General features: G+C 35.1%; 1 protein-coding gene across 4 annotated transcripts; it reads left to right on the forward strand.

Annotated features, from left to right (window-relative positions):
- On the forward strand, positions 626–11,931 carry LOC109345776 (WD repeat-containing protein 48-like). 4 transcript variants are annotated; one of them, XR_002107443.1, is made up of 20 exons: positions 626–757; positions 2,185–2,297; positions 3,120–3,278; positions 4,020–4,085; positions 4,200–4,289; positions 4,446–4,733; positions 4,908–5,005; positions 5,077–5,112; positions 5,199–5,319; positions 5,437–5,673; positions 6,083–6,178; positions 6,294–6,359; positions 6,521–6,559; positions 6,692–6,826; positions 8,463–8,824; positions 9,440–9,533; positions 9,745–9,933; positions 10,774–10,896; positions 11,464–11,541; positions 11,661–11,931. XR_002107443.1 is itself a non-coding variant. In XM_019584966.1 (19 exons), the coding sequence occupies exons 2-18, from the start codon at positions 2,193–2,195 to the stop codon at positions 10,870–10,872; spliced, it is 2,280 nt and encodes a 759-aa protein (XP_019440511.1). In that variant the 5' UTR covers positions 626–757; positions 2,185–2,192; the 3' UTR covers positions 10,873–10,896; positions 11,464–11,931. The 4 variants fall into 4 exon arrangements, 3 of the variants coding, with proteins under 3 accessions (XP_019440511.1, XP_019440510.1, XP_019440513.1); XM_019584966.1 differs by lacking the exon at positions 8,463–8,824 and adding an exon at positions 7,233–7,594 and having other exon boundaries at positions 11,464–11,931; XM_019584965.1 differs by having other exon boundaries at positions 11,464–11,931.

A 12,138-nucleotide genomic window follows, 5' to 3' on the forward strand; every position in this document is an offset into this window, starting at 1 on the left:
TGACGGTATTTTCCAACAAATGTCATTCATAAAAATTGAACACTTGACATTTTAGTCTTTCTGGAGATATAACAACAATTACACACTAACCAACACCTTGTTGGTTCATTATTAACATGAGTGTATTATTCTATCAGTATAAAAATTTATACATAGTCAGTTTATCAAATTCATACTCGATACACTTTTTATCTATTATGATATATATTTATGGTACTAATAAGGGTATTCTTAGTTTTGTCTAGGTAGAGAACTAATCTTTTTTGTGGTTCGTGGATATCCCTTCCAACAAGTATCATCCACACAGGAACCGAACTTTCAATATTGGAGATCGAGTGAAACCTTACACTACTGGCTAACGTTTTGTCGGTTTTAATATTTTTTTTTTGGTTTCCCACATGTATCCTCGCACTTGAGGCATGTCCGAGCTGGAAACATCCACATGTACGTGAGGCTAACTCTTCCAACGAGCATTTTTTCCATCCACAAGACTCAAACCCGAGTTCTTATTACTTAAGGGAATCAAATATGTACCACTTGAACCAACGTCGTTGATATAGTACATAAAAATGTTTAATTAATTTAAAGAAAAAAAGAGCAAAATGGGTCAACGGATCTACCAGAATAAAATCCAACGCCCATTTTTACATTACAATACATCACATTCATCTTCATTTCTCTCTCTGAAACTTGGTTAGTACAAGAACAAATATACAAGCACAAAACTACTTCTATTCAATTCTCTTCACTCTTCACGGTTAGAATTTATAGGATTTCTACTTTTATGTTTATTACTCTTCCATCTTCTTTCTCTATAACTTTATTTCGATTATTTCGATTTCAATTGCAATTAACTTTGTTTTAGCTTATAATCGGTCATGTTTCGATGATTTTTTATTTTATTTTTGGCGTGTTCTATAGCTTCAACTAGCTCAATCGGTTGTATTTATCGGTTTATGTTTTGGTGATTGATTACGTTAATTGTGTAGTTTTAGATTCACATTTTAGTTTGTTTAGGTTTTTGGATTCATATTAAAAATAATCGATTAAGGGCCACTTTGTTTAGGTTTTTTCATAAAAAAGTTATTTTTTTGGTTTGGTTGGGCTATTTCTAAAAAGCATAAGCTGAAAAAATCTGTATAGGAGTTATACTTTTGAGCTTCTAAAAAAGTCACATTTTTAGAGCATCTTTTTAAGCCTAAACAAACAGTTTGTTTGGGCATTTTTTGAAAGAAAAGTGATTATTTTGATAGAAACAATCACTTCAGACACTTGCACATTTATTTGGTTTGATTTTAGTTAAATAAGTAGCTGAAATTCAGGTTTTTTAAGAAGTTACATTTTTTGGCATCTGTAAATAACTTTTGTCAAAACCACTTCTGTTAAGCCTAAACAAATGGGCCTTAAATGTTTGATAAACTCACACGGATAGTATCATAGAGAAAAGAGTCTGTAGAATCAGGGAAGAATGAGGTTGAATTTGCCCTGGATGCACATGTTACTGTGACATGATTGTAGGATACTGGGAAGGGGATAGACATCAAATTATAGATATTGAGAAAACTGAGGTCCATCTCGTTTGATGGCAGAAAACAGTTGTCCACAAACTAAGCAGTGATTAGTTGAAGTTGTCTTGGGATAAGTTTTCAGCTTGGATATCGGTTATGCAAATTGTTATTCTAGGGTTTCATGCCACATTATGACCGTTGGCGTATATGTAACGTTATGGTCTTATTTGAGGTTGCATGGGTCACATTTCTTGAAGTTCAGTAGAAGTTTTGGTTCTACAAGGATGTTATAAAGTAGATTTTGTAGAATTATATTTGTATTTAAATACACTGCTGAAAAACATGACATTTGTAATTTAGCTTGATAAAAAAATCCGTTGGGATTTGCGTATTCAAGAACTGCTTGGTTATGCGGATGCCTAAGACATTTGTGTTTATGACTTCTGTGGAAATGCTTGGTTATGTCTTAAACTTTGCCACTGAAAGGGTTATTCTGTAATCTGTACTGTGAACCTTCTTTGTTAAATAAATGAACTACGTCATCTGTTCAACCCCCCACCCCTCCTTTTTAACACTATTGGAAATGCCTCTAAGTTGAATTTCTTAATTGGAATTGCTCTCTTTAATTGACTCCTGTGTATACAATTAATGTTATGTGATTTATGCACTGTCATAGTTTCCGCGATGCACCGAGTGGCTAGTGTGGGTAACACAAACAACAACAATTCAAATCGCCCTCGTAAGGAGAAGAGGTTGACATATGTTTTGAATGATTCCGATGACACAAAGGTGAACTCGTTATTTCTTTGTTTTTTTTCCGCCATAAAAACAGGCAAGTTTCATGGTTGCTTCTTGTTATTGGACACTTTCCCCTCAGACATTTTGCATCTAAACCTGCCAACTTGTTGAGACCTATTGGGTTCTTAATGATAGATTTAGACTCTGGTTATTCTCTCTTTTAATGTTTGAGTTAGACTCTGGTTGTTTGCATATTTCCCCCTTTAATTTTTCATATTTACCCACTATTCTACCTTCTAACCAATTGGAGCTTCATCAATAGTTTGTAGGACACTATTATACCTGACTCTTTTCGGCTCTGTACTTAGAGTTTTGCTTCAAGGTGGCATGCCATAGATTCTATATTTGCATCGATGTTACTTGTTTTGGTTGAAATCCTTTCAATTTTGAAAGTTTTCTTAGAGCATCTCCAACAATGCAACTCTCTTGAGTTGGCATTATTGGTCTCTACCATGCAATTCCATTTCTCTTTACTTTATGCAACTCAAGCAACTCTCCACGAGGCCACTCCAACCACACAACTCTTAAAAATGTCATTAGACTTACCTTACAAGTTACCCAACATATTTATACTTTATTCACATTTATTTCTTTCAACTTAAAGTATTAACACATTTCTATAATTAAGTTTGTTGGTCCCATATTAAATCTATGCCGCTGTTGCATACACCTTACCATGGTTTTTGTCTATCTATTAGCCATGCAACTCTTTTGCAACAATTGTAAAAAGATCTATGCAACCTCCATTGGAGATACTTTTAGCTGCTCTGTGCCTGTCAATATTTTCATTTGACAATGGGTTCTTTTCTGCAGCATTGTGCAGGCATAAATGGTTTGGCTGTACTTAAGTATGCAGTATCTGATGGGTCTGATTATCTCTTCACTGGAAGCCGTGATGGCAGGCTAAAACGATGGGCACTATCTGAGGATGTAGCAACATGCTCTGCTACCTTTGAATCTCATGTGGATTGGGTAATCCTTATCTCGGTTATCTTTCTTTTCAAATTTTCTTCCCCTCCATTTGTTAAGTGACATTTAATTTAATACATTCATGAAGACAGAAATGTTTCTTTACCACTGTTACTTGGTGAAGCTAAATCCTCCCTACAATGGGTATTTAAGTGGATTTCATGTTAATAATGCATTTTTGTATACTTGAATGGCTAATCTCGGTGGTCAGATAAAAAACATTTAAGAAAGTATATGCTGCAGTATGGAGATCTTTTTACCATGCTATGTATGAAATGTCTCAATGTTGGATGTTTGGTATTTGATTATGTGGAACCTATAAGTGATGTTTTTTTTACTGAAGTCTCCTTTGGCCATCTTATCTGGTTGAAGCATTTTTTCTTCTCTAATTATTTTATAGTACTAGAAATTGCAGCAGCTACTTTCTCGAAATCTAGTCAATCCTTTATGCTCTCTATGCTAATGCTCCCATCTTCCCGAGCCTATAATCATCCTTTAACTTTACATTATCCCCTAAACTCCAAAATCCCGTTTGATAAACATTTAATTAATATGTATTACATTAATAGGAAATGGAAATTCTGAGTCCTTCATACCCACAAAACATGTTACCAACGTAATTTATAGCATGAGGCGCATAACTGATCTATCACGATTCGATTCTCGATGGATTATCGGCTACGCGATTACGTTCATAGCGGAAAATGTTATGGTCGATATATAAATATTAATTTATCCTTGCAGGTTAATGATGCAGTTATTGTTGGTGATAATACACTTGTTTCATGTTCTTCAGATACGACCCTTAAGGTTTGTTGTAGCTGTTATTTATTTTCATCAATCCTTGCTTTTATGATATGATACTAGTACTGACATGATTATTTACTCTCCTTTTCTAACTGCCGTTCTGAATGTTTGTGCCAGACATGGAATGCTTTGTCCAATGGAACTTGTACTAGGACGCTTCGCCAACACTCTGATTATGTTACTTGCCTTGCAGCAGCCGGAAAAAATGTAATGTACTTCAAACATTGTATGCTTCCTATTAAGTTAGTCAATTAATAATAGGTGCATCTTCTTGTTTCTATTTGTTCCACATTGAATCAGATAGATACTACGTATCGTTATCAAATCCATTTTCTGATCCTTTGATAGTGTTGTGCGTTTTAGAGCAATATTGTTGCCTCTGGTGGCCTTGGTGGAGAGGTCTTTATATGGGATCTTGATGCTGCGCTGGCTCCGGTCTCTAAGTTTAGTGATACTATGGTTGATGATTCTTCAAATGGTATGAAGGGTTCTGGCAACTTACATACCGTCGGCTCAAGCAACAATATATCTGTGCAGACTACTCAAACAGAAGGGTATATTCCAATTTCTGCCAAAGGCCACAAGGAGTCGGTTTATGCATTGGCAATGAATGAAGGTGGAACAATGCTTGTCTCTGGTGGCACAGAAAAGGTACAATGTGACTTTGATGTTCAGATTTATGTCCTGACTTGTTGTGGCTTTGGTTATTACCTTTGGAACTTTATGCTTGAACTTTAGTAGCTTGCATTTCATTGGCTTCATTATGGTATTTTGACTCAGACCTTGAGTGCATGCTTTATTTATGTGTTTTTTGTTGTTTTCTAGGTTGTGCGTGTATGGGACACAAGATCTGGATCAAAGACTCTGAAGCTAAAAGGGCATACAGATAACATCAGGGCTCTGCTTTTGGATTCCACTGGCAGGTTTGTGGATATCTAAGTATAACATTTTTCTGACAAGTGAGCTGTGATATTTTTAACATTCATTAGCGCAGGTATTGTTTATCAGGATCTTCAGACTCTATGATAAGGTAATGTATCATATGGTGTTATAAGCATTTTTAGTTGTTTTGTTGTGTTATGTGGTTGACAATAATCTTTCCATCTTTCCCCGTAGGCTGTGGGATATAGGCCAGCAGAGGTGTGTGCATTCTTATGCAGTTCATACAGATTCTGTATGGGCACTCGCCAGCACCCCAACATTTAGTCACGTTTATAGTGGTGGAAGAGACTTTTCAGTGAGTGTGACTTTCCATTAAAAATTACATTAATATTATGTTTTTAATTATTATCTCCATGTTCTGTTTAACTTGTGAAACTCGTTTTTCTAATGCTCTATTCTTTTATTTCTTAAGTTATACTTGACAGATCTGCAAACGAGAGAGAGTAGTTTGCTTTGCACAGGCGAGCACCCTATTGTTCAATTGGCTTTACATGATGATAGCATATGGGTTGCGTCAACAGATTCTTCCGTTCACAGATGGCCCGCTGAAGGATACAACCCTCAAAAGATTTTCCAAAGAGGCAATTCTTTTTTAGCTGGAAACTTGTCCTTTTCAAGAGCAAGGGTGTCGATGGAAGGATCTACTCCTGTATGTTACATTTACTTCTGAAAAAAAATCACCACATTACTTTTCTGGAAAAATCTACCCATGTATGTTAGATATAAACAACATTTTTAAAGGCATGGTGTATGATAACACAATGGCATTGTTTAATCCACATATGTGAATCCACCTAGTGTGAAAAGGCTTTGTTGTTGTTTATCTTCAGAGTGTAGTGTTGCTTGGGAACTCAGAATATCAGTTGCATATATACATTTGAATTTTCTAGATAAAGCATGTTAGTTTAGAATCCCATATTAGTGCTACCTAGTTGGGGATATGATGGAATTGGACTTCTAAACAAGTTTTTGTTTGAAAATAAATTTTCTTTTAGTTCTTTCTATTTTTGTGGAACTAATAATTGTTTATTTGTTGTCAAAATTACAACTGCTAATAGGTTCCTGTATATAAAGAACCTACCTTAACTATCTCGGGCACCCCTGCAATAGTCCAACATGAAGTTTTAAACAATAAGAGACATGTACTGACGAAGGTAAGCTCGTTGTTTTCCGTTCATGTTATTATGTCAAACATGTTAATATTGGTATACATTCTTCTGATAGTCTTTATCTGTTATCTTCTAAACTGATAAATGGCTTTTGGTATAGGATACTTCTGGTTCAGTGAAGCTGTGGGAGATCACTAAAGGTGCTGCAGTTGAAGATTATGGAAAGGTGACAACTGGTTGTATTTTCATTTGCTAATTTGCATGATAATCTTGTTTGCTAGGGAAGGAGCTTGGCTGTAGTGATTGATATTTGCAAATTTCAACTGTACCTGATATCGCTCATTTATGAGTTCATGATAGCTCATGTTTTACTTGTGGACTATTTAGGTTTCATTTGAGGAGAAAAAGGAAGAGCTATTTGAAATGGTATGGTTACTGCTTTACATCATGAATTTCATTTTCAGAAACACTTTCTATCTGGTAACATAAGATCAATGATTTATAGTAGTTTGGTAGCTCTGCCTGGCTTTATTTTAAATGCTGCCCATGCTGCTTCAGGTTAGCATTGGCACATGGTTCTCTGTGGATACCAGGCTTGGAAGTTTGTCTGTCCATTTGGACACTCCCCAGTGCTTTTATGCAGAGATGTATTCAGCCGAGCTTAACATTGCAGGCAAGCCTGAAGATGATAAGGTATTGCTTTGTTTTTATAAGCAATTTACCTGCATTTATCTTATATTTCTTATTACAATGAGTCTGCTCCTAGGGTTTGGTATGCCATAACAATTAGTATTAACTTTGTCAACTATTTGCTTGCTGCTATTGACTACAACTATTGATTTCAACTTTATACAACTATTAATAACAACCATCTTCATCTACATGGGGTCCATTGCATTTAGTGGCACATAACCGTCGTCCTATGTTAGTCCATATTCTTGCTTAATCTGAAACAATTCCAGTCACGGTAATATGAACGCATTTAAATTATATTTATGTTGAACTGACATTGGAATGCATACAATGACATCACTAGAATGTTTCCTGTACTTTACTATCAAGTGTCAACTATCCAAATCAATGCTTTGTTATTCTGCAGGTTAATTTGGGTTTGGAAACCCTTAAAGGGATCTTGACTGATTGGTTGATAAAACGAAAGCAAAGAATGGGATCCCCAGCTCAAGCTAATGGGGAATTGTTATCTGGAAAGGATATTGCTGCTAGAAGTCTTGCCCATTCAAGAACTGTTGTTGATGGTAATTCTGAGAATGACATCATGGTTTATCCTCCGTTTGAGTTTCCAGTCGCTTCCCTTCCTTCCATTATTACGGAGGGCAGTGAAGGAGGTCAATGGAGAAAAAGAGTTGCAGATTTAGATGGAACTGAGGATGAGAAAGACTTTCCCGGGTGGTGTCTGGACTGCCTTTTGAATAACCGGTTACCTTCCAGAGAAGCCACTAAGTAATTTTTTTGTCTGCGTCTTCATTTTGATCTCTAATTATTACATTAGCACATGTTTGGACCTGAAAGGAAGAAACCACCCTAGTTGCAATTTGCATATCTTTATTAATGTGGCATAGTTGCCTGACATGATAGTAATATATTTTTTTGTTATAGCCCTCCGTCATATATTAAGCATGTTCTGATGATTCAAAGTTGCAGCTATCAATTTATCACTGTTTTCTAAATTAGAACTTGATTCTAGAGACTCATATGGGAGTAGTTTACACTTGAATCCTAAAAAAACATGGTGGTACATAAAATAGCTAGTATTACTGACATAAAGTGTTATCGGCATAACAAGTCACGTGCTTTTATGCAGAGATGTATTCAGCCGAGCTTAACATTGCAGGCAAGCCTGAAGATGATAAGGTATTGCTTTGTTGTTATAAGCAATTTACCCACCTTTATCTTAAATTTCTTATTACAATGATTTTGCTCCTAGTTTTGGTACTCTGTAGCAAATAGTATCAACTTTCTCCAACTATTTGCATGTTATTATTGACAACTATTATCGATGTCAAGTTTATACAACTATTAATAGCATTCATCTTCATCTATGTGGAATCCATTACAGTCAATGGCACATAACCATCCTCCTATGTTAGTCGTTCTTGCTTAATCTGAGATGATTCTTGTCATGGTGCTGGTATCATGGACATGGATGCATTTAAAGTTTATATTTCTGTTGATCTGGCATTGGATGAGTTCCATTATGCTATGTGCTTATATAGTTTCATGAAGTGGGAGGTTCATCGTACAATGACATTATTAGAATATTTCTGTAGATTGCTATCAAAAATCTCAATTAATACCTGTTTTTCTGCAGGTTAATTTGGGTTGGGAAACCCTTAAAGGGCTCTTGGCTCATTGGTTGATAAAACGAAAACAGAGAATAGGATCCCCAGCTCTAGCTAATTCAGAATTGTTATCCGGCAAGGATATTGCTGCTAGAAGTCTTGCCCATTCAAGAATTGATGTTGATGGTAATTCTGAGAATGATGTTATGGTTTATCCTCCGTTTGAATTCCCAGTAGTTTCCATTCCTTCCATCATTACGGAGGGCACTGAAGGAGGTCCATGGAGAAAAAGAGTTACAGATTTAGATGGAACTGAGGATGAGAAAGACTTCCCCGGGTGGTGTTTGGACTGTCTTTTGAATAACCGGTTACCTTCCAGAGAAGCTACTAAGTGAGTTTTTGTCTGCCTCTTCATTTTTTCCATCTCTAGATTATTGCGTTAACACATGTTCGTAATTTAAAGGAAGGGACCACACTTGTTACAATTTGCGTAACTGCATGGCATATGAGAAGCTGTTTGTTATTGTTCTTTTATAGCTCTCAGTCATATCTTAAGCATGTTTTGATGAGTCTAAGTTGCAGGTATCAATTTATCATTGTTTTCTAAATGAGAACTTGATATTTGAATCCTAAAAAAATATGGAAGTATTTTATACTTGAATCCTAAAAAATATGGTGGTACTTAAAATAGTTATTATCCCTGAAATCAACTGTTATCTGCTTAAGAAGTCACAGGAATCTTTTCCAGTGGCATCTCTTGCTTGGTTTTATATATTTACCAAACACGTTCTAACATTTTTTTGCACTTTTAAATGGTTATTGCCTTCAAATTATTGAATATGTTTTCTTGATTTTATAAATATGGAAAACAAATGGAACATTGTCTATGATTTTGATTGTTTAAGTATGATGACAAATTGACAATCTTTTGCTTGATCATCATTGGTCTCTGACCAGTTATATAATGTTCTCTCTAACATAGATTTTTGTGTGATAATGTCTGCAGATGCAGTTTCTATTTGCACCCATGTGAAGGATCTACAGCCCAGATCCTCACACAAGGGAAGCTAAGTGCCCCACGTATATTAAGAATTCACAAGGTAAGTCTTGATCTTTATACTAATTGACAATTTGGAAATAATAGTTTTTTTAATAATCTTTACATGGGTTGTTTAACTTTGATCGTGCTTTCCAAAAGGATTTGATGTTTTTTGTTTTGCTTGTGTGTGGAGCCTGTAGGTATGTTTCTACCTGGTAGACAATGCATATCTGAGTGATCAACTTTGCTTTTTCCTTTTCTTGTCGGTATAGGTTATTAATTATGTAGTAGAAAAGATGGTGCTTGACAAACCTTTGGATAGTGTAGTCGATGGAAGTTTTTCCCCTGGACTTGCTGGATCACAGTTACAAGTTCAAGCAGTTGGGGATGGATCTTTCCGATCTGGATTTAAATCTTGGCAAAAGCTTAGACCTTCTATTGAAATATTGTGCAACAATCAGGCAAGTTATATGTTCTTTTCAATGCTGTATTATGACATTATTTATAACAATTTCCTTCTAGATGCTGATAGTTGTCCTGCTCTTCAATATATGCTCATTGCCTTCTAGATCCTTTTGCTAACCTGATTGACATTGTTGGTTTCTCATTGCCATGTTTTCTGTAAATTATTGAGTTCATCATGTATCCTTAGAATTATGTTCTTCCTACGGCACTTTCGATTATGGTTGCATTTGCAAAGTCACAGCTTAGATTTACTTTTAGAGTGAATGGAGTCAATGAACAAAATCTTGGTCTGTAGCTTAAATGTGGGTTAAATGTTTTTGGTCCGCTTATCCTGAAAATCAGTTCAATGTACCATTGTACCGTATACTTATAATCCTTGACTTGAAACAATTGGTTCCAAAACTTCGCTTCAACTCAAACAACAATTATTAGTCATCTTGTAGGTCATCTGAGCAGATAATGAGACTTGAAAAGGACCACGTCTTCAGACTTAAATAATTAATCTACTCTGCTGGTCTGCCCACTTATTTATGAACACGAATTTCCATATATCATGGGCTCCCAACTGTAGCCTCAAGACAATATTTAAGTCTTAAAATAGATAATAGTAATTGTGCTCTATCTGTAGTTATAATTGTTTTATGCTCCCAAATTTGTTTTCAATTTTTTGTTTAGTGTAGTTTTTCAATTTATATATCCTATGATTATTTTGAAGACGGCAGTTCCTTTTTTCTTTAAAAAATATATTGTTTGACCTAAATTAAGAGGATGTTTAATACAATATTATTTTACATTGAAGTAATGTGCATTTAGCCAGCTTTTTGGGTTATTTCCAGGTTTTGCCTCCTGAAATGAGCTTAGCCACAGCAAAAACTTATGTATGGAAGAAAAATGAAGACCTGGTCCTACATTATAGAGTGGTTCAAGGCAGGTGACTACAAATTGCTTATGCATCAGAGGTGGGTTATCTTGACTTCTTGAGCTCTGGATACCTTTTCTCAGCTACAAGCCTTACAATATGATATTAAGCTTTCACCCCTTTTTATAAACGTAGTTTAATGCCAACGGGAAAGGGGGCGAGGTTTGGTAGTATAGTATTTCTTTTTTAATGGATGTAAATCTTCCGAAAAGTAATCTTAGATGAATAGACGAATCTTTATCAATAATTTGTTCTCTCAAATTGGATGAAAATATTCATAGCGAGTTTCACCAGTCGCCATCATTGGTATCAGAAATAACTATATAAAGGTTTAGCATGTGTTGCATAACCATTTCTTTCTTCACCCTCTACTTCCAAGTTTATTTTATTTTATTCATAAACCATCTAGTATCTGAACACCAACCACTTCAAAGAAAAATTATTAGGAGGAAGAAGTTTGTGTCCAATTTTCTATATGATTTCCGTACTGAATTTATCCCGCCTTATCATGCCCAGTACTTATTTATGGGTGTGAAAATTATATATATATACTTGGTTTTTGGTTCCTCAGCAAGTTCACAGGCTTCATTATTATTTACATTTGCAGGTTTTGTTGTGATTGTATAAGATAGTTCTGAGCATTTAATCTTCTTGGGTTGCCTGTACTCATCGGTGGCGCTATAAGGTTTCTGTAAATTCTGAGCTTCCATTTACCATTAAATTTAGTAGCATTCTCCAAACCTGCATGGAATAGTTTTTTCTTTCACAGAGAGCTGTTACTATAAATTTTGAATAATTATGTAGCTAGAGTGCATGCTTTTACTGTGTACATGGAGGAGTCATGGATGTTCTGAATCTGCAAGATGGCTTTTAATTAACCCTGTTGAGAATTAGTGGTGAACTTAACATTGGGGTGTTGTTCTTCAGGAATCAGTTAGTTAATAGATATGACAGAAAAAAACATTGTAAATTTGAATTGTGAATCAAAGACCTACCCATTAATTTTTGTTAATTATCAACAATATTATCCTCTTTAGTCATTATTCTCACCCTGTATATTTGGGTCCTTTGTGCTCTTCCCTTGCTTGTGTATGTATATTTGAGAATATTTGACAAAAAGGAAAGAGAATTAATAGTGATATTAGTTGTTTAGCACAACTAGATCTTAGGGGAGTTGAATGCTTATAAGTTACTTGTAACTTATAAGCTAACAAACTAGTTGAAAAGGTAGGAGTTGAATGTTAAGAGTTGATCAATTAGCTGATTGAATCAAAATTATTGA

Source organism: Lupinus angustifolius, chromosome LG04, assembly GCF_001865875.1.
Source record: "Lupinus angustifolius cultivar Tanjil chromosome LG04, LupAngTanjil_v1.0, whole genome shotgun sequence".
NCBI classification, from domain to species: domain Eukaryota; kingdom Viridiplantae; phylum Streptophyta; class Magnoliopsida; order Fabales; family Fabaceae; genus Lupinus; species Lupinus angustifolius.

Bases quoted from the DNA above. Each gene is read 5' to 3' on its own strand.
- LOC109345776 (XM_019584966.1), top strand. From the start codon at position 2,193: ATGCACCGAGTGGCTAGTGTGGGTAACACAAACAACAACAATTCAAAT. The intron at 4,086-4,199 runs GTTTGTTGTAGC...TGTTTGTGCCAG, and splicing joins CTTCAGATACGACCCTTAAG to ACATGGAATGCTTTGTCCAA. The intron at 5,320-5,436 runs GTGAGTGTGACT...TTATTTCTTAAG, and splicing joins GTGGTGGAAGAGACTTTTCA to TTATACTTGACAGATCTGCA.